We start from the raw sequence: 19,405 nt of genomic DNA, 5'->3' as shown, positions 1-19,405 counted from the left end.
ATATGATAAATACGTTTTCCTAAAGAGAAAAGTAATTCAGTCCTCCAGAAAGATTGATCATATTTCAAAAATCCCCCACCTTTTTTTTTTTTTTTTTTTTTTTTTAATCCAGGGTCTCAGTGTGTCACCCAGGCTGGAGTGCAGCTCACTACAGCCTCAACCTCCTGGGCCCAAGTGCGTCTCCCACCTCAGCCTCCCAAGTAGCTGGGACAGCAGGCATGCACTACCACAGCTTTTTTTTTTTTTTTTTTTTTAATACTGAGTCTCGCACCATCGCCCAGGCTGGAGTGCAGTGGTGCAATCTTGTCTCACTCCAAGCTCCGCCTCCTGGGTTCACACCATTCTCCTGCCTCAGCCTCCTGAGTAGCTGGGACTACAGGTGCCCACCACCACGCCCAGCTAATTTTTTGTATTTTTAGTAGAGACGGGGTTTCACCATGTTAGCCAGGATGGTCTCAATCTCCTGACCTTGTGATCTGCCCGCCTTGGCCTCCCAAAGTGCTGGGATTACAGGCATGAGCCACCGCGACCGGCCTTTTTTTTTTTTTTGAGAGAGAGAGAGAGAGACAGGATCTCGCTGTGTTGCCCAGGGTGATCCTTCTGCCTCAGTCTCCCAAGTGCTGGGATTACAGATATGAGCCACGTACCAGGCCACATTTTAAAAATTCTTGATAATTTACAAAAATTTTATCTTCACACCTTGTAAGTGATAATGTCACAACTTTTTAGGATTTTTGTCAAACGTAGTGTTTCAAATTTGTAATAACTAATGCCATATACTATTCGAATTGGTGACATTATTTCTGGAAGCTATGGGTATTAGTTTACTAGGGGTGCCATAGCAAAATAGCACAGATTGGGTGACTTGAACAACAAATTTATTTTCTCAGTTCTGAAAGCCAGATGCTCAAGATCAAGGTGTTGGGGAAGTTGCTTTGTTCTGAGGTCTCTCCTTGGTTTCTAAACGGCTATATTCTCCCTGTGCCTTCACACGCTCTTTGCTCTGTGTACACAACTGTGTCAACATTTCCTCTCATAAGGACACCAGTGACACTGTATTAGAATCCACCCTATAGACCTCATTTATTATTTTATTTTGAGATGGGGTCTCGCTCTGTCACTCAGATTGGAGAACAGTGGTGCGATCATGTTTCACTGAAGCCTCAGTCTCCTGGGCTCTAGCAATCCTCCCACCTCAGTCTCCCAAGTAGCTGGGACTACAGGCACACATCATCACACTGGGCTCATTTTTTATTTTCTGTAGAGACAGGGGACGGGGTCTCACTGTGTTGCTCAGGCTGGTCTCAAACTCCTGGGCTCAAGTGATCCTCCCACCTTGGCCTCCCGTAGTGCTGGGATTACAGGTGTGAGCCACTGCGCCCGGATCCTAAAGACCTCATTTTAACACAGTTACCTCTTTAAAGATCTTATCTCCAAACACGGTTACATTCTGAAATACTAGGGGTTAAGACTTTAACATGAATTTTTGGGGGGATATAGTTCAGTTCATAACATTATAACTACATGGGGATAATTTAGTCACAGAAGTAACTGCAAATCACTTAAGTATACCTACTAAACCCACACTAAATGTATTGCCACCCAGCACAGTGGCTCATGCCTGTAATCCCAACACTTTGGGAAACCAAGGTGGGCAGACTGCTTGAGCTCAGGAGTTTGAGACCCATCTGGGCAACAAAAAAATACAAAAAATTAGCCAGCTGTGGCAGTGTGCCTGTAGTCCGGGCTACTTGGGAAGCTGAAGTGGGAGGATCACGTGAGCCTGGCGAGGTCAAGGCTGCAGTGTGCCATGGTTGAACCAACCCGCTTCGGCCTGGGGGACAGAGTGAGACCCCTGACTCAAAAAAAAAAAAAAAATGTATTCCCAACTCCCATTGCCAATCCCAAAATGTCCATGGCTTTTCCATTGCCACCTGACAAAAGGAGACATGTGATAGAGGTGAAATCATAAATGAAAAAGACCTCAATCTTTTTTTTTCTTTTTTGCCTTTAAAATTTTTTTTTATTTCAATAGGTTTTAGGGAACAGGTGGTGTTTGGTTACATGGATAAGTTCTTTAGTAGGGATTTCTGAGATTCTTGTGCACCCATCACCTGAGCAGTGTCCACTGCAACCAATGTGTAGTCTTTTATCCCTCACTCCCCTCCCACTCTTCCCCCCAACTCCCCAGTCCCAAAATTCCATTGTATCATTCTTACACCTTTATGTACTCAAATAACTTCTAGGCTTAATTGTTTGTTAAACAATCCAACAGTAAAGATATACATCTTACCAGAAATGTCTCAGAGGAATAATTTGGTTACTATCTTTAAAAGTGTGAAAGCAACTAGAGGAGGAAAAAAAAGTAAACTTTAGCTCATTTAAGTTTGAGGTTAGTCGCCGGGCGCGGTGGCTCACGCCTGTAATCCCAGCACTTTGGGAGGCCGAGACGGGCGGATCACGAGGTCAGGAGATCGAGACCATCCTGGCTAACACGGTGAAACCCCGTCTCTACTAAAAAATACAAAAAACTAGCCAGGCGTGGTGGCGGGCGCCTGTAGTCCCAGCTACTCGGGAGGCTGAGGCAGGAGAATGGCGGGCACCCGGGAGGCGGAGCTTGCAGTGAGCTGAGATCCGGTCACAGCACTCCAGCCTGGGCGACAGAGCGAGACTCCGTCTCAAAAAAAAAAAAAAAAAAAAAAAAAAAGTTTGAGGTTAGTCAAGAAATGTGAAATTATTAATATGCTGGGTTTTTCTACTGACTTCTACATCCATATTGCAGAATAAAAATTAAGATTCAAAAATTTCTCTTTTTTTTAAATTTTTCTTTAAGTTCTGGGTTACATGTGCAGAACGTCCAGGTCTGTTACATAGGTATACATGGGCCATGGTGGTTTGCTGCCCAGGTCAACCTGTCATCTAGGAGACCTCAATCTTAACCAATTACCATTTAAATATATTTTGTCAAACTTTTACAAAAGCCTACAATTGCGTTAACACATTGCTGGGGCTCCTCCCATGCCTTGGGTGAGTCTATGCAGGGAAGGACTCTGAAACTTTAGATTCCTTAGCTATAGAATGGGGTGTCCAATTTTTTTGCTTCCCTGGGGCCACATTGGAAGAAGAATTGTCTTGTACCTCACATAAAATACACTAACACTAATGATAGCTGATGAACAACAATAACAACAACAAAATCACACAAAAAAGTCTCAAAATGTTTTAAGAAAGTATATGAATTTGTGTTGGGCCGCATTCAAAGCTGAGCTGTCCTGGGCCACATGTTGAACAAGCTTGCTATAGAGTAAAACATGGCTCCGGAGGGTCAGCTCTGCTAATGTCTCACTCATGCGAAGGGAAAGAAAGCTTTCACTAGAGATGGAGCATTAACATATCTACAGTGAGGATGACATGAGTCCCCATTCTTTAGCAGTGATCCCTGGAAGAGTTGGGGGAGGTTATTGTGTTACTAAAGGTGGGACCCTTGTCAGCCTGGACATCTCCCTTCCCTTCACTTCCCCAGCCCAGTCCATTCCATCCAAAGCTATAGGGAGAAGCCCACATAGGAGGAGGAGGCTTCAGCCTACATTTGGAACTGAGGCAGGAAAGTTTCTTTTCCCTTCCTTGGATTCCCCTTATTCCTAAATCTGTCTTCAATTCTGTCCCCCACTCCTGATTCTTGGCAGTATCTTTCTGAGACAAGAAAGGTAACTGGGCCATTCACCTTTTGTAATTCCAAGTCCATGATTAGTGACATCCAGAGTGACTCATTGAACCCTCCAGGGTCAGGTTTTTGGTTCCCACTGACAGTTCTTACCTGGCTTTCTAGTCAAACACACATGAATTCCTCTCAGTCAATGCAGTCTCATTCATTGTTTGGATTATAAGGGAATGACCTCTCCACAGATAACAGAATTGCTACTGCTGCCTAAAATGTTTCACTTTTCCCTTCATTACATACAAACCAATAAGGCATTGCGGATAATCATGATTTATGAAAAGGTTTGTATATGTCACCAGCCTTGCTTCAAACCCTAAAGGATCGAAAGTGTCTAACCTTAAAGCTGATTTATATGTCTTTCCATTGTTTACCCCATTATGTTTTTTGCCAGATATCAGTTTGAAGGATGTGGGACTGGCTATTAGGTTGAGATTGTTACTAAGTGAAATGAGGGAGCAGAGGAGGCAGGGGCAAATACAGCTACAGCAACAGAAAATAGAGCTCAATTCCGCAGGAGATATATGATGCCTGGCCACCTTAAAATAGCTCTGTACCTTAGAATGCAGCCATGAAGAATACATTATGATGGCTTCTTGGAGGTATGTCAGGAGGCGGAGTGGTGAGGTCTGGGAATACAGGACAAAGTCTGAAAATGTTCTGTATTATATATACAGTGTTACATTACCTAAGTAGGCAAGAAGAGACTTTTTCAAAGACCAACATGAGAACAGAAGAGTCACTTCAGAAAAGATTGTTTCCAAGTTTTAGGCATGTTTACTAGAGAAAAGTTGTAATCAGAAATCTTACTGAGGATTATAGACTCGGGTCTATAGACCAAAAGCAAGCAGCCCTTTAGAAAGGTTCAGTCGGGCGTGGTGGCTCATGCCTGTAATCTCAGCACTTTGGGAGGCAGAGATCGGTGGATTGCTTGAGCCCGAGAGTTTGAGACCAACCTGGTCAACATGACAGAACCCCATCTCTACAAAAAAATACAATAATTTGGCAGTCATGGCAGCGCATGCCTGTAGTCCCAGCTACTAAGGAGGCTGAGGCAGGAGGATTGCTTCAGCCTGGGAGGTCAAGGCCACCATGAGTGAAGATCGCACCACTGCATTCCAGCCTGGACGACAGAGTGAGACCCAGTCTCACTTCTATTTTTTTTAAATAGAAAGGTTCAGACTGCTCTGACGCTATTTTAATCTACAGCTTACATACAGGTAGTGGGGGTTCAGTATGTGCTCAGCAGTTACCTCAAATTTGCTCACAAGTTACATTAAAGCAGAATCACATAAAAGTTTGGGTGTAAGAGTACATTTGGTTATAGATTATAGAGGCAACATCCTTAACCCCGTTGGACGTCATCTTATGTGCAAGAAAAGGCAAGGACTAGGGTCATTTATCTTTTATTATTATTATTATTATGAATTTTTAGAGACAGGGTGTCACTCTGTTGCCTAGGCTGCAGTGCAGTGGTGCAATCATAGCTCACTACAGCCTACAACTCCTGGGCTCAAACGATCCTCCTGCTTCAGCCTCCTGAGTAGCTGGGACTACAAGTGCACGCCACCAAGTCCAGCTAATTTTTAAATTTTTCTGCAGAGACAGGGACTCGCTTTGTTGCCTCGCTGGTCTTGGATCCTGGCCTCAAGCAATCCTCCCTCTTTGACCTCCCAAAGCATTGGGATTAGGTTTGTGAGCCACCGCTCCCAGCCCGTTTATCTTTTAGGGAATATAGTGACTCAGGCAAGAGACATGGTTGACTGCGTGCCCTATCCTCTTTTGTCTTCAAAGGGTCATCCCAGAGACTTCAGAGTCAGAGGCTTTGTGAAATTATGTTGCCAAGCAGAACTGAGCAAGTCTGGCTTCTTACATTTGTTACTTTGTCTCACAGAAGATGGGGAATCCTAAAATACAAATTTTGGCCTATAACTTCATACTGTGTGGGATACTGCTTTGGTGAAGTCCGTTTTATTGTCATCCCTTTCTTTTTGTAAGTTAAAAAAAATTTTTTTTTGAGGCAAGGTCTCACTATGTTGCCCAGACTGGCCTCGAACTCTTGGAATCAAGTCATTCTCCCATCTCAGTCTTCATCCCTTTCTAGCTAGTGAAAAACAAATACTATGCAGAACTCCGGGTCCTCTTTTCTAGGGCAAGGAGGGGAGCCGGAGGGTCTGGTAGGTCCCAATGAGCTGACTGCTCCAGCACTTCATCTTTGGGAACATCGGTCTGGTGCCAGTTTGACCCAGGGAACGGCCTAAGTCGCCCGCAGGCTCCTAAGGTCCTCGTCTTTCCGGGTGGCAAGACATCTGATCCATCTCGAGAACAAGTTCCCGGTTGCTTTAGGCGCTTTGTTACTGCTGACGCTGCTGGTGGCGGTTGGGCTCTCGGCTGGGAAAGGCGCAGCTCGTGTGTATGGCTCGGGAGGGGGCACTGAAAAGGTCTTCCTGGAGGGCTTCCTTCAGAAGGAAACAAATTGGGAGTTGTTGGCGGTCCAGACAGTTCGGCAAAGTGCAGTGTCCCTCCTTGGGGAATTTCGGAGGGATCCTGGCCCGGTGTACTCCAAAGGTCCAGCGCCCATAGGTCGAGGGTAGGGGGAGGTACCAGGCACCGCAGCTTGGCCCCAGGGGACATCTTCCCTGCCCCACGCATCCAATAGATGACCCCAGCTGAGGCCCACGCAGCCAATAGCCGACTTCAGCCGAGACCCGAGCAGCCAATGGCCAGCCCAGTGCACTTCGCCCGTGCCCGCCCGCCTGCGCCCACCAATCAGGACTCGGGCCACCTTGGCACCGCCTCTGGACGCCCACCCCACCCATCCGCCCCGCCTCCAACTTGCTCGAGCAGGGCTGGGTAGACCGGCGCACTCCCGGGGGCGGTGTGGGGGGGCAGTCCCGGTTTCGGCCATCGCTCGGGTGGGCTCGGAGCGGCCGCACCGGGCAGCAACCCCACTCCCACTCGGAGGCCCCCTGCCCTCTCCCCCACTTCCCCCCGGCCCATGGTGCGAGGCTGGGAGCCGCCGCCCGGGCTGGACCGCGGTGAGTGATCCCCAGCCCCTTGGACTTCCCCTCCCAGCTCGTGTACGGTCTCCCACCTCTGGAGTCCCATCCCCGCGCTGGTGGGGGGAGAATTCTAGGTTCGAAGTGGCTCGGTTCTCTCTTTTTTCTCCTCTGGACTTTTCGGTTCCCTGTTGTAACTAGGGGAGGGTAAGTGTCTGTGTAGGGGAGGGCAAGAAGGTTGGGTTGGGGCGCCCTTGGCGAGAGTAGGATTGAGATTCGCCTGCCTCATGGGGCTCATCGTCCCAAGTGCAACAACTTTTTGTTCCCTGACCCAGTTCGGAGCCTTCTGGACTGCCTGTGAAATGGAGGATAGGAGAAACATTTCCTTCCCAGCCCCCCCCCCCCCCGACGCCACACAAACCCCCAACCCCCATGGCTACCTCCTGGCGACCTCAACACACGTGCAGAACCTGGCCTTGCTTCTGGGGGATCAGCGGCCTTTGGGAATGAAAGGTTTAGAAGAAACTGCCCCTCTGATTCCCGTACCCAGCCATACTCAGAAAACCAACCAGGAAACTGAGAACCCGAGTCCTCTGGGGTTCCTAGTGTTGCGTCCTATTCTGAGACTCCTAAACTGAAAGAAGACTCAAGCTGAGACCTGTTTGGTAATGTGGGCCCAGATCAGGAGATTTTTTTTTTTTTTTTTTTTTTTGTCATGTGAGCCTCCTTCCCATCATACACTTGAAGCCCTTTTATATTACATGATTAGGTTAGATGGTTGTAATTGAAAAAACCAGATTGGGAATTTTAAAGATAATGCATACATATCTTGAACATTATAATTAAAAGTATGTCCATTTCACCAATCTTTTGATGTAGTGGTGAGACTGTTCTTGTGTCTAAGACTGCTGTTCGGAGTTCCCAATTCTCTTTCCAGTGTTAACTACACAGGGAGTCTCAAACCTGGCTGTACCCTGAGAACTTTTAAAAAAACTGTGGATGCCTGGACCCCAGTACAGACTATTGAATCTGAATGGGGAGGAGAGTGGCCTGGTTTTTAAGCTTCCCAGGTAATTCTACAGTGCAGTCTGAGATGAGAGCCACTCAGGCACTTTCATCATCTTTGATTTCCCGTTTTGCTTTATTTAAAGTGAAGTAAGAATTCAGACGCTTTTGAGTGCAGAGTACTTTTGAGATTAAGTCCCACCCCTCAATCTTTTACAGTTGTCTTGCTCACTCCCAACTCAACAATTTTTAAAATGCATACTCTTCTTTGCGTTATGTCTCTCCAAAACATTTGACTTAGTTTTCATAGGACCAATTTTTTAAAAATCAGTATTCCTGAAGGAACAGTTTTCAATGCAGTGATTTTTCATAGGTTTACATGAGGTTTAATTACATTATTATACAGACACTGAAAAAAGTGTGGACATAAGCAGGTTTGTAATCACACAAAACTGGCCCCAGCACACAGGACAACTGAATGAAGCAGATGATTTTGGCGCACTAGTAGTAGCCTACTGGCCTTTAGTTTCCAGTGCACCATGGTATTGGTCATGTAATCCAGTGGGTCAGTTAAGCCAGGCTCCTGGCCCAGGTGAGCATCCTTCCCTTCCACTCTTTCCAACTAATATCACAAATACCTTGTCCCTTCTAAACGCACTTGAATTCCTGAGTATTCCATCAACTCTTTACATTCGTTCACATCAAACTGTTCATCTTTAAGTGATTACCATATTGCCTTTGTTAAGCTGGAAGGATATGAGGCAGTAATCCTTAACCTGGCTTCTTGGCAGTCACTAAAGGCCCTGAGTTTACTGTGTAAGTGTGAATGTTTATTTCGGGAAGGTTAGTCATAACTTTCTGAGGGTCTGTAACTTTTGTCTGATTCTCAGAGGTTCATGAACTAAAAAGTTAAGAAGCATATAAGCTGAATATCACTATACATCTTTAAGGCCCTTAAAACTGTGTCCCCAAACACATTTCAGGAGTACTTCAGACTGCCTCTAAATAAAGATTTAGGGAACTCTGCAGGATCATATCTCATTTCCCACTTTATTTATTTATTTTTATTTTTTATTTTTTGAGACAGAGTCTCACTCTGTCCCCCAGGCTGGAATACAATGGTGTGATCATGGCTCACTGCAACCTCTGCCTCCCAGGTTCAAGCGATTCTCCTGCCTCAGCTTTCCCAGTAGCTGGGACTACATGCGCATGCCACCATGCCTGGCTAATTTTTGTATTTTTAATAGAGACGGGTTTCACCGTGTTGACCAGGCTGGTCTCGAACTCTTGACCTCAAGTGATCCTCCCGCCTCGGCCTCCCAAAGTGCTGGGATTATAGGCGTGAGCCACTATACCCAGCTTTGCCTCCCACTTTAACTGTCTCCTAATTTAACGATAGGCCTAGGTTCAAACCTAAAGTTCTAGAGTCCTCTTTTTCCTAGGACTGTGTAAACACAGAAACTGGAAGTTTAAGACAGTCCATTCTTGTCTGCCATCTGTCCAGGGATATGGAAAGCCCAAGGGGAAAGGAGGGTGTTATACTGACTCAGAGAGAGAGAATTTTTTTTTTTTTGAGACAGAGTCTCACTGTAGCCAGGCTGGAGTGCAGTGACACAATCTTGGCTCACTGCAACCTCGGCCTCCTGAGTTCAAGTGATGCTCCTGCCTCAGCCTCCCGAGTAGCTGGTACTACAGGCACATGCCAACACACCCAGCTAATTTTTGTATTTTTAGTAGAGACGGGGTTTCACCAATTTGGCCAGGATGGTCTCGATCTCTTGACCTCGTGATCCGCTGGCCTCAACCTCCCAAAGTGCTAGGATTATAGGCATGAGTCACCATGCCTGGCTGAGAATTTTTTTTTTTTTTTTAAATTTATATATTTATTTGTAGAGACGAGGTCTTGCTATGTTGCCCAGGCTGGTCTTGAATTCCTGAGCTCAAGTGATCCTCCTGCCTCCCAAAGTGCTGGGAATACAGGCATGAGCCACTGCAACCTGGCCATGACTCCATATATTTTTATTAGTGATTTTTAAGTAGCAGTGGGACACATCTGGCATATTTAATAAGGATACAAATTTAGAAGTTGTTCAGAATAGATACTCACCACCACCACCACTACCTCCTCTGTGCTAGGACTCCTCACTTCAGCTTTTGATTCCCTTCTTTTTCTACTTAATCCAAAATGGACACACAAGAACACAAGATACTATAGTGTCTTTATTATGATTTTGATTACTATAGGGTCTGCCCTACTTGTTATAATTCTCATGAGCCATTCTGGTTATAGTTTTCTCTTAGTTCAAAGCCAGATTCTTCCAGGGAAGTACCAGCTATACAGCTGTGCCTTGATTTAAGCCACCACTCTGTTTCAGGAAGTGTTCCATAACTGGTGTTTTGTGTAAGTGAAAACTGGATGCGTATAGTACACCAAATATGTTGTTTTCAGTACTGTATGTTACACTGAAATATCAAGCCGATGCCAAGAATGTGAAGGACATCAAGCCACATAAATGAAAGTAAAATGCTTCCTTACAACTGTTAATACTTATAAATGTGCCTGCCTTATATTCCCATCTGGCAGTATTCATCATCCTCACACTGGACTGCTTTGTTCCTCATGTTTTATTTTCCTTATCTCTAAAGTGTTATTGTGTCTTTATATAATAGGACGCAAATGAGGTTAAGTAGATGTCAAGCGTTACCATCATAAAGTATTCTCCAACTTGGATTTGATGGTGTTCCCGGTGGGCCACAGTTTCTAAATACTAGTTTAGCACCTGGCCATGCAAGCAGTGCCTCCCAGGCCATTTCAGCTGTGTCCTGGATGAACCTGAAAGGGCAAAGGTGGAACTATCACATAGGCAACTGACATACCAATCACAAAGGATCCAAATTATGGAAGCAATTCTAAAGCAGTGGTTTTCATACATTTTTTTAAGCAATAAATACATTCTGAAATTGTATTTAAACCCCAAAATATAAAAAGCATAGAATCATAGATACACTGGTTTCCTCATCACTAGCTAGAATTAGGGCTCTGCAAAAATAGATTGAAAACAGTGATTTTTAAATGATTCAGTCTTTGTCCCAGTTACCCCATTGTCTAGGAGGAGCATTACTTTACATCAAAATCACCTCCATGAAGTTAAAGTCATGATAAAAGCTGCTATTTACTGAGCCCTTACTTTGTTCTAGTTACAATCTCAAGTGCACTTTTTCATTTAGTAATAAACTTGCTGGGTAGGTGCTTTTTTGCTTTTCTCTTTTTTTTTTTGAGACAGGGTCTCTCTCTGTCACCCAGACTGTGGTGCAGTGCACAATCTTGGCTCACTGCAACCTCCACCTCCCGGGCTCAAGCAATCCTCCCACCTCAGCCTCCCGAGTAGCTAGGACTACAGTTGCACCACCATGCCCAGCTAATATTTTGTATTATTATTATTATTATTATTATTATTTGTAGAGACAGTTTCACCATGTTGCCCAGGCTGGTCTCAAACTCCTGGGCTCAAACCATCTGCCCACCTTGGCCTCCCAAGGTGGTGATATTACAGGCGTGAGCCACTGCACTTGGCCCAAGGTGCTTTTTTTTCTGATGAGAAACTAAGGCTTAGAGGAGTTAAATAACTGCCCAAGGACAAGCAGCATTCTAGAAAGTGTAGTTGCATCAATTTGTCTCACCCTGGACATCCATCCCCTAACAGTTGCTCTATGCCCTGCCTATGCATAACACCTAGCACATAGTACTATTACGTACTCTCTGCACTGTTACTTTGTTACATAGGAGGAAACCAGGCTCATGTAAGTTAAGTAACTTGCCTGAGATCACATAGCTGATAAGTGGCAGAACCAGGATTCAAACTTAGAGGCTGGCCTTATCGAAGAATTTATATTTCTACCCGTCATGCCATGCTGCCTCCATTGACCCTCTTAAGGGGCTCTTCAAGCAGTATTGCTTTCAGGGTCTGCATGGCCTCAGTTGGTTAGATTTGCTTGTTAAAAGGAAATGGTGACATGTATTAAAATGTTTCTGAATTTTAAAAATCATGGTGTACAATCCTTGCTACCACATTGCTCTAAATTTATGGACTTGAGGTTTATTTTTGCAATTCATCATGTAGCATTTACATAGGAATCCTGTCCTATCCTTAGCAGATCAGGAGTAATACTTAAAAACACAGATGGAAGGCTGGGCCCAGTGTTTCATGCTTGAAATCCCAGCACTTTGGGAGGCTGAGGCAGGCAGATCATGAGGTCAGGAGATCGAGACCATCCTGGCCAACATGGTGAAACCCTGTCTCTACTAAAATACAAAAAATTAGCTGGGCGTGGTGGCACGTGCCTGTAGTCCCAGCTACTCAGGAGGCTGAGGCAGGAGAATCACTTGAACCTGGGAGGCGGAGGTTGCAGTGAGCCGAGATCGTGCCACTGCATTCCAGCCTGGTGACAGAGCAAGACTCCGTCTCCAAATAAAATAAAATAAAAACAGATGGGAGTCCCCTAAGAGTAAAGGGTGATGGATGTGTTAAAGGGTCTCTAGTGCCCATGCAGGAAGCTGAGTTAAAAATTGTCAACAGAATATTCTGGGAAATAACTGAGCAGTTATTTCAGGAAAGAAGCACAGTCAAGGGCTATCCCTGCAGTCCCCATACCCATAACCCTGGGAGCAGTGTGCTGCTGGGTAGCTTGCAGGAGCTGCTTACAATTTATAATGAGCCTATCCACCTGGTCTTGAGGAGAAAGCTGGGCTGAAAAGATAAGCACAGGAGACCTTCTGCCCTGTGTAGAGGGGGCTGTTAGTGACTGAGGGAACTCTCTGGGGAGAAGCTGAGCTGTTGGAAGAGACAAAGGCTGGGGGAGGGGATAACCTTTGTTCCAAGGCTGACTTGGAGGAGGAAACATTCCCCTCTCCATTTTCACATGATATAAAGGGGTAGGGGAGTGAGCCTCATTTATCCCAGATCTCTGACCCACATCTCTCATCCAACCAAGAGATGGAAAAAATAAAGCTATGAGACTTGGGCTTAGGGCTTAAAGGTACTGTCAATCACCTTCCCCCAACACTCCACCACCAAGAAGGGAAAGAAAAAAGGGGGGCTGGGCAGAGGACAGTGCTGTCCTACCTTCCAGATATTCATCAGTTGTATTCCCAATCTATTGCTCCACATTCTAAATATAATTATAAATCGTTAGCAGCCAAAGAGTTAGTAACAAGCCAGGGACAATGGTGTGCACCTGTAGTTCCAACTACTCAGGAGGCTGAGGCAGGAGGGTCACTTGATCCCAGGAATTCGAGGCTATAGTGCATTATCATTGCACCTATGCATAGCACACCAGCCTGGGCAACATAACGAGACCTTGTCTCTAAAAAAAAAATAGTGGCCGGGCGCGGTGGCTCATGCCTGTAATCCCAGCACTTTAGGAGGCCAAGGCAGGTGAATCACCTGAGGTCAGGAGTTCGAGACCAGCCTGGCCAACAGAGCATTAGATAGGAGTTCTAAATTTCTCTTCAAAGAATCAATATGTCAGTATGTTCAATTCTCTGCCTTCTACTTTTAAACTTAACTTCCTTGTAAAGCAACCTTTTTCGATCACCTGTTCCACCCTGAGCCATTCTGATTGCCTGCTCCACCCTAACTCATTTCGATTACCTGCTCCACCCTGACTCATTCCGATTACCTGGTCCACCCTGACTCATTCCGATTACCTGCCCCATCCTGACTCATTCTGATTACCTGCTCCACCCTGCCTCATTCCGATTACCTGCTCCACCCTGACTCATTCTCCACCCTGACTCATTCTCCACCCTGACTCATTCCGATTTCCTGCTCTGCCATAACCAAACCACTCACCCGGTCACTCTCTTTAAATTAGCCAATCGGAATTAGTTTAGTCTGTGCGGTCTAACCCTAGCCAATAGGGGAATGACAGCAGCAGGGGCCACGTGTGTCAGGGGTAAGAACCCCTTCTCCTCCCTTGTTGAGGTGTGTGCTCACCATTACTCCATCTGTGAGGGCACACCCTTCTATAGAAGTAAATTGCCCTGCTGAGAAGAAAAAAAAGAAAATTTTATATTCGATTGCTATTTCTTTTGTGGCACCGAAACCTTATTTATAACAATAGTGAAACCTCGTCTCTACTAAAAATACAAAAATTAGCTGGGCATCATGGTGCACACTTGTAATTCCAGCTACTTGGGAGGCTGAGGCAGGAGAATTGCTTGAACTCGAGAGGTGGAGGTTGCAATGAGCCAAGATCGCACCACTGCACACCAGCCTGGGTGACAAAAGACTCTGTCTCAAAAAAAAAAAAAAAAAAGTTATTAACAGTTCTGGCCAGGGGCCGTGGCTCAGGCCTGTAATCCCAGCACTTTGGGAGGCTGAGGCCAGTGGATCACTTGAGGTCAGGAGTTCGAGACCATCCTGGTTAACATGGTGAAACCTCATCTCTACTAAAAATACAAAATGTAATAGGGCATGGTGGCGCACGCCTGTAGTCCCAGCTACTCGGGAAGTTGAGGCACAAGAATCACTTGAACCCAGGAGGCAGAGGCTGCAGTGAGCTGAGATCATGTCACTGCACTCCAGTCTAGGCAACAGAGCGAGACCCTCCCTGCTCAAAAAAACAAAACAAAATAAAACAAAAAAAAACAGTTCTCAGGGCCAGGTGCAGTGGCTCACTCCAGTAATCTCAGCACTTTGGGAGGCTGAGGTGGGAGGATCACTTGAGGCTAGGAGTTTGAGACCAGCCTAGGCAACATAGTGAGACCCTGTCTACAAAAAATTTTAAGATTAGCCAGATAGGGCTGCATATACCTGTAGTCCTAGCTACTTGGGAGGCTGAGGTGGGAGGATTGCTTGAGCCTAAGAGTTCAAAGCTGCAATGAGCCATGATCACGCCACCGCACTCCAGCCTATGCAACAGAGTGAGACCCTGTCTCTTGAAAAAACAAAAACAAAAATGTACACACACACACAAACAAGTTGAAATTATTGCTCCTCTTGTTTTTGTGGTTGAGTCTTCACTGTGTGATTCTTGTTCCATGAATTTAGAAGGTGAGAATTGGTGGATAGCTTCTAGAATTGGGTTTGAATAGGAAAGATGAAGGCTGTATCAGAACTATATGATGGTGCCACTGCACTCCAGCCTGGGTGGCCTGGGTGACAGAGCAATATTATCTCTTAAAAAAAAAACAAAACCCCACCAGCTGGCTGTGGTGACTCATACCTGTAATCCTAGCACTTTGGGAGGCCAGAGGCAGGTGGATCACGAGGTCAGGAGTTCAAGACCAGTCTGGCCAAGATGGTGAAACCCCATCTCTACTAAAAATACAAAAAGTAGCCAGGCGTGGTGGTGGGCACCTGTAATCCCAGCTACTCGGAAGGCTGAGGCAGAGAATTGCTTGAACCCGGGAGTGGAGGTTGCAGTGAGCCAAGATCGTGCCACTGCACTCCAGCCTGGCAACAGAGCGAGACTCAGTCTCAAACACACACACACACACACACACACACAAACTGTATCAGGATCAGTTTTCCTTCTTAACCTCTAAAGACAGATTTTTTTTTTTTTTTTTTTTTTTTTTTTGAGACGGAGTCTTACCCTGTGACCCAGGCTGGAGTGCAATGGCACTGATCTCGGCTTACTGCAACCTCCGCCTCCTGGATTCAGATGATTCCCCTGCCTCAGCCTCCTGAGTAGCTGGGATTACAGGCGCTCACCACCATGCCCAGCTAATTTTTGTATTTTTAGTAGAGACGGGGTTTCACCATGTTGGGCAGGATGGTCTCGATCTCCTGACCTTGTGATCCTCCCACCTTGGCCTCCCAAAGTGCTGGGATTACAGGCATGAGCCACCGTACCTTTTTTTGTTTGTTTTAGATAGGGTCTCACTCTATCACCCAGGCTGGAGTGCAGTGGTGCAAGCATAGCTCACTGCAGCCTCGACCTCCCAGGCTCAAGCAGTCCTCCTGCCTCAGCCTCCCAAGTTGTTGGGACTACAGGCACGAACCACCATGCCCAGCTGATTTTTAAATTTTTTGTAGTCTCACCATGTTGCCCAAGCTGGTATCAAACCCCTGGGCTCAAGCAATCCCTCTCACCTAGGCCTCCTGAAGTGCTGGGATTACAGGTATGAGCCACCATGACTGGCTTTAAAGACAGATTTTTTTCTTGGAACAACACTCACCAGTCATGTGACTTGGGGTAATTTAACATCTATGGACTTTAGTCCACAGAAAATTGGAATTAAAGCAGGATCTGATGACTTGTTTATGAAAATTAAATAAGAAACTGTTGAAGCACTTAAAAAGCAATACAACATGATGCAAATAGAAACTTAATTGTTTTGGTGTCCAGCAGTTAGTTTGGTAGAAATTGAGCAATGTGTCAGAAGAGGAGACCCAGTGATTGAGCTGTTTCTTTTCTTATTACAGCTATCTCTGAAGGGCACAAATCAGAAAGCACCATGCCTCCTAATAAAGAGGCCAGCGGTCTCAGTAGTTCACCAGCGGGGCTCATCTGCCTCCCTCCAATCTCTGAGGAGCTACAGCTTGTGTGGACCCAAGCAGCCCAGACCAGTGAGCTAGACAGCAATGAACACCTGCTAAAAACCTTCAGCTACTTTCCCTATCCCAGCCTAGCAGACATTGCCCTTCTCTGCCTACGTTATGGGTTGCAGATGGAGAAAGTCAAGACTTGGTTTATGGCCCAGCGCCTCCGCTGTGGTATTAGCTGGTCATCTGAAGAAATAGAAGAAACTCGAGCCCGAGTAGTCTACCGTCGGGACCAACTCCATTTCAAATCCCTTCTCTCTTTTACTCATCATGCAGGACGGCCCCCAGAGGAGGTGCCTCCTCCTCCAATGCCAGCTCCAGAACAAGTTGGTATTGGAATAGGTCCTCCGTCTCTTAGCAAGCCCACCCAGACGAAAGGATTGAAGGTAGAGCCTGAGGAGTCCTCTCAGATGCCACCACTGCCACAGAGTCACCAGAAATTAAAGGAGTCCCTGATGACACCTGGCAGTGGAGCATTCCCCCACCAATCAGATTTTTGGCAACATCGTCAAAGCAGTGGCTTCTCAAAGGAGCAGGCAGGCAGGGGTCCCAACCAATCACATGGCATAGGTACTGCTTCCTGGAACCACTCCACAACTGTCCCCCCACCACAAGCTCGGGATAAACCCCCACCAATTGCATTAATTGCCAGTAGTTGTAAGGAGGAGTCAGCATCTAGTGTTACTCCCTCTTCTTCCTCTACCTCCTCTTCTTCTTTCCAGGTACTGGCTAATGGAGCTACTGCCACCTCTAAACCCCTCCAGCCATTAGGTTGTATCCCACAGTCAGTGTCACCCAGTGAACAGGCATTACCCCCACATCTGGAACCAGCCTGGCCCCAAGGGCTACGGCATAATTCAGTACCAGGTAGGGTTGGCCCCACAGAGTACCTTTCCCCAGATATGCAACGCCAGCGAAAGACCAAGCGCAAAACCAAAGAGCAGCTGGCTATCCTCAAATCCTTTTTTTTACAGTGCCAATGGGCACGGCGTGAGGATTACCAAAAGTTAGAACAGATCACTGGTTTACCTCGGCCTGAGATCATTCAGTGGTTTGGTGACACACGTTATGCCTTGAAGCATGGGCAACTAAAATGGTTTCGGGACAACGCAGTACCTGGTGCCCCTAGTTTCCAAGACCTAGCAATTCCTACACCACCACCATCAACCCGCTCCTTGAATGAAAGGGCTGAGACATCACCTCTGCCGATCCCTCCACCCCCACCGGATATACAACCCTTGGAGAGGTACTGGGCAGCCCACCAACAGCTACGGGAAACTGATATCCCTCAATTGAGTCAGGCATCAAGGCTTAGCACCCAGCAGGTACTGGATTGGTTTGACTCTCGATTACCTCAGCCAGCTGAGGTGGTAGTTTGTCTAGATGAAGAAGAGGAAGAGGAGGAGGAAGAACTGCTAGAAGGTGATGAGGAAGAAGAGGAGGAGGAGGAAGATGATGATGATGATGATGTGATCATACAAGACTGAGTGGGGAGCTGGGGGAGGGGAGGTCTGTTATGAAAAGATGAAACAACTTAGTAACTGTTTAAACAAAGGAACCACATTTTTAAAATTACCTTGTGGCAGAGAACTAAAAAGCTTTGTGTTCTTCAGGGTGGGTGGCAGGGGAATATAGTGAGGGTGGACCAGGGAGGATGACCATAGGGCACTAAGTAAGGCTGGGATTGGATCAGCAGAAATCCAGAGCTCTAACCTTAGTGTAGAGAGTGCTAAGGATCTGGGGAAACCATGGGCTGGCAAACTGCTCTTGCTCACCTCGTGTCTGCTGTTCTTTTCCCTTAGTGTACTATAGAGAGGCCAGACATTGGCTCCACCTCTCCAGGAGGATTGGAAAGGAGGAGTAAAGGATTCTGATTTGATTGATGATTCCAGTGCATCCCCAATCCCACCATCTTACCTGGAATATAAGGCTGCCTTGCACCCCGTTTCTGAGCACAAGTCTGTGCATGATGCAACTGACTCTTACTTTTTTTCTTAATAACTGATCATTTCCTAGACAACCAAGATTCTCAGTAAGTCCCAATCTCATCACAAATATTAATATTTCCTTTTCCTCATACCAACTTGACTATGTTTCACCTGCTTCATGACTAAATCACAGGTGGCAGAATATTTTCGGGTTTTTTTTTTTTTGAGGTGGAGTCTTGCTCTGTCACCCAGGCTGGAGTGCAGTGACGCAATCTCAGCTCACTGCAAGCTCTGCCTCCTGGGTTCATGCCATTCTCCTGCCTCAGCCTCCCAAGTAGCTGGGACTACAGGCGCCCACCACCATGCCCGGCTAATTTTTTTACATTTTTAGTAGAGATGGGGTTTCACCGTGTTAGCCAGGATGGTCTTGATCTCCTGACCTCGTGATCTGCCCACCTCAGTCTCCCAAAGTGCTGGGATTACAGGCGTGAGCCACTGTACCTGGCTATTTTCAGTTTTTATGCTGGGACCACTTTGCTTTGTAGTTTTTTCTGTCTTTCCAAAATCCTCACTCTGTTCACTGTTTGTCTCAGGGTAAATCTTCCCCCACTGAGCTTGTGAAAAACTTTAATAATTGGGTAGAGAATAATTTAGAATGGATATTTATTGGAGGTTGTAATTAGGGAAGATGTCGTTTTAAAAAGTAGAACTGTGTTACAAAGGGGTGAAAGAGGGAATAGTTTCCCCTTGTTGAAGGGCAGTGGAGGTAGGTTCCAGGTTTGGTTTTACAAACCTGATAACTACCTCCTGTCCAACTTGACAGAGACTAAATTTTCATCTTTTTGCTGTCAATTTGTTTCTGAAAAAGAGACTTTTTCCCTCTCTTTATAGGATCTGTCTTAGGGACAGAGGGACCATCGTCTTTAAGTGAATTAATTATTGATGTTTTAGAATGGTTTTCATCAGTTGGGATCAGCTATATGGCAAATAGGTATCATCAATGAGTTAACCATCTAAAAATAAAAGAGTAGAAGCCCTAGAATGCTAGAATAATAATAAAAAGGCCAAAAATAAAATTGTTTCTCTCTCATCCACTTTGCCACTCCTATGGTTTAGGGATTAATGGAACAAAATCCATTAACATTCTAACTCAGCATACTTTTAATTTATTGTTTGGAGGGGCAGGACTTATTGAGGTAAATT

The 19,405-nt window shown here is 45.8% G+C and overlaps 1 protein-coding gene across 2 annotated transcripts; it reads left to right on the top strand.

The window, feature by feature from the left end:
* Positions 1–2,430: 2,430 nt before the first annotated feature.
* On the top strand, positions 2,431–19,292 carry HOMEZ (homeobox and leucine zipper encoding). 2 transcript variants are annotated; one of them, XM_025391156.1, is made up of 2 exons: positions 2,431–2,465; positions 16,155–19,292. In XM_025391156.1, the coding sequence occupies exon 2, from the start codon at positions 16,187–16,189 to the stop codon at positions 17,759–17,761; it is 1,575 nt and encodes a 524-aa protein (XP_025246941.1). In that variant the 5' UTR covers positions 2,431–2,465; positions 16,155–16,186; the 3' UTR covers positions 17,762–19,292. The 2 variants fall into 2 exon arrangements, with proteins under 2 accessions (XP_025246941.1, XP_025246940.1); XM_025391155.1 differs by lacking the exon at positions 2,431–2,465 and adding an exon at positions 6,551–6,756.
* Positions 19,293–19,405: the final 113 nt, after the last annotated feature.

This window comes from Theropithecus gelada, chromosome 7b (assembly GCF_003255815.1).
Source record: "Theropithecus gelada isolate Dixy chromosome 7b, Tgel_1.0, whole genome shotgun sequence".
Taxonomy (NCBI): domain Eukaryota; kingdom Metazoa; phylum Chordata; class Mammalia; order Primates; family Cercopithecidae; genus Theropithecus; species Theropithecus gelada.
Note: the sequence above shows the minus strand (reverse complement) of the source record. Positions and strands in the feature narration are given on the sequence as shown.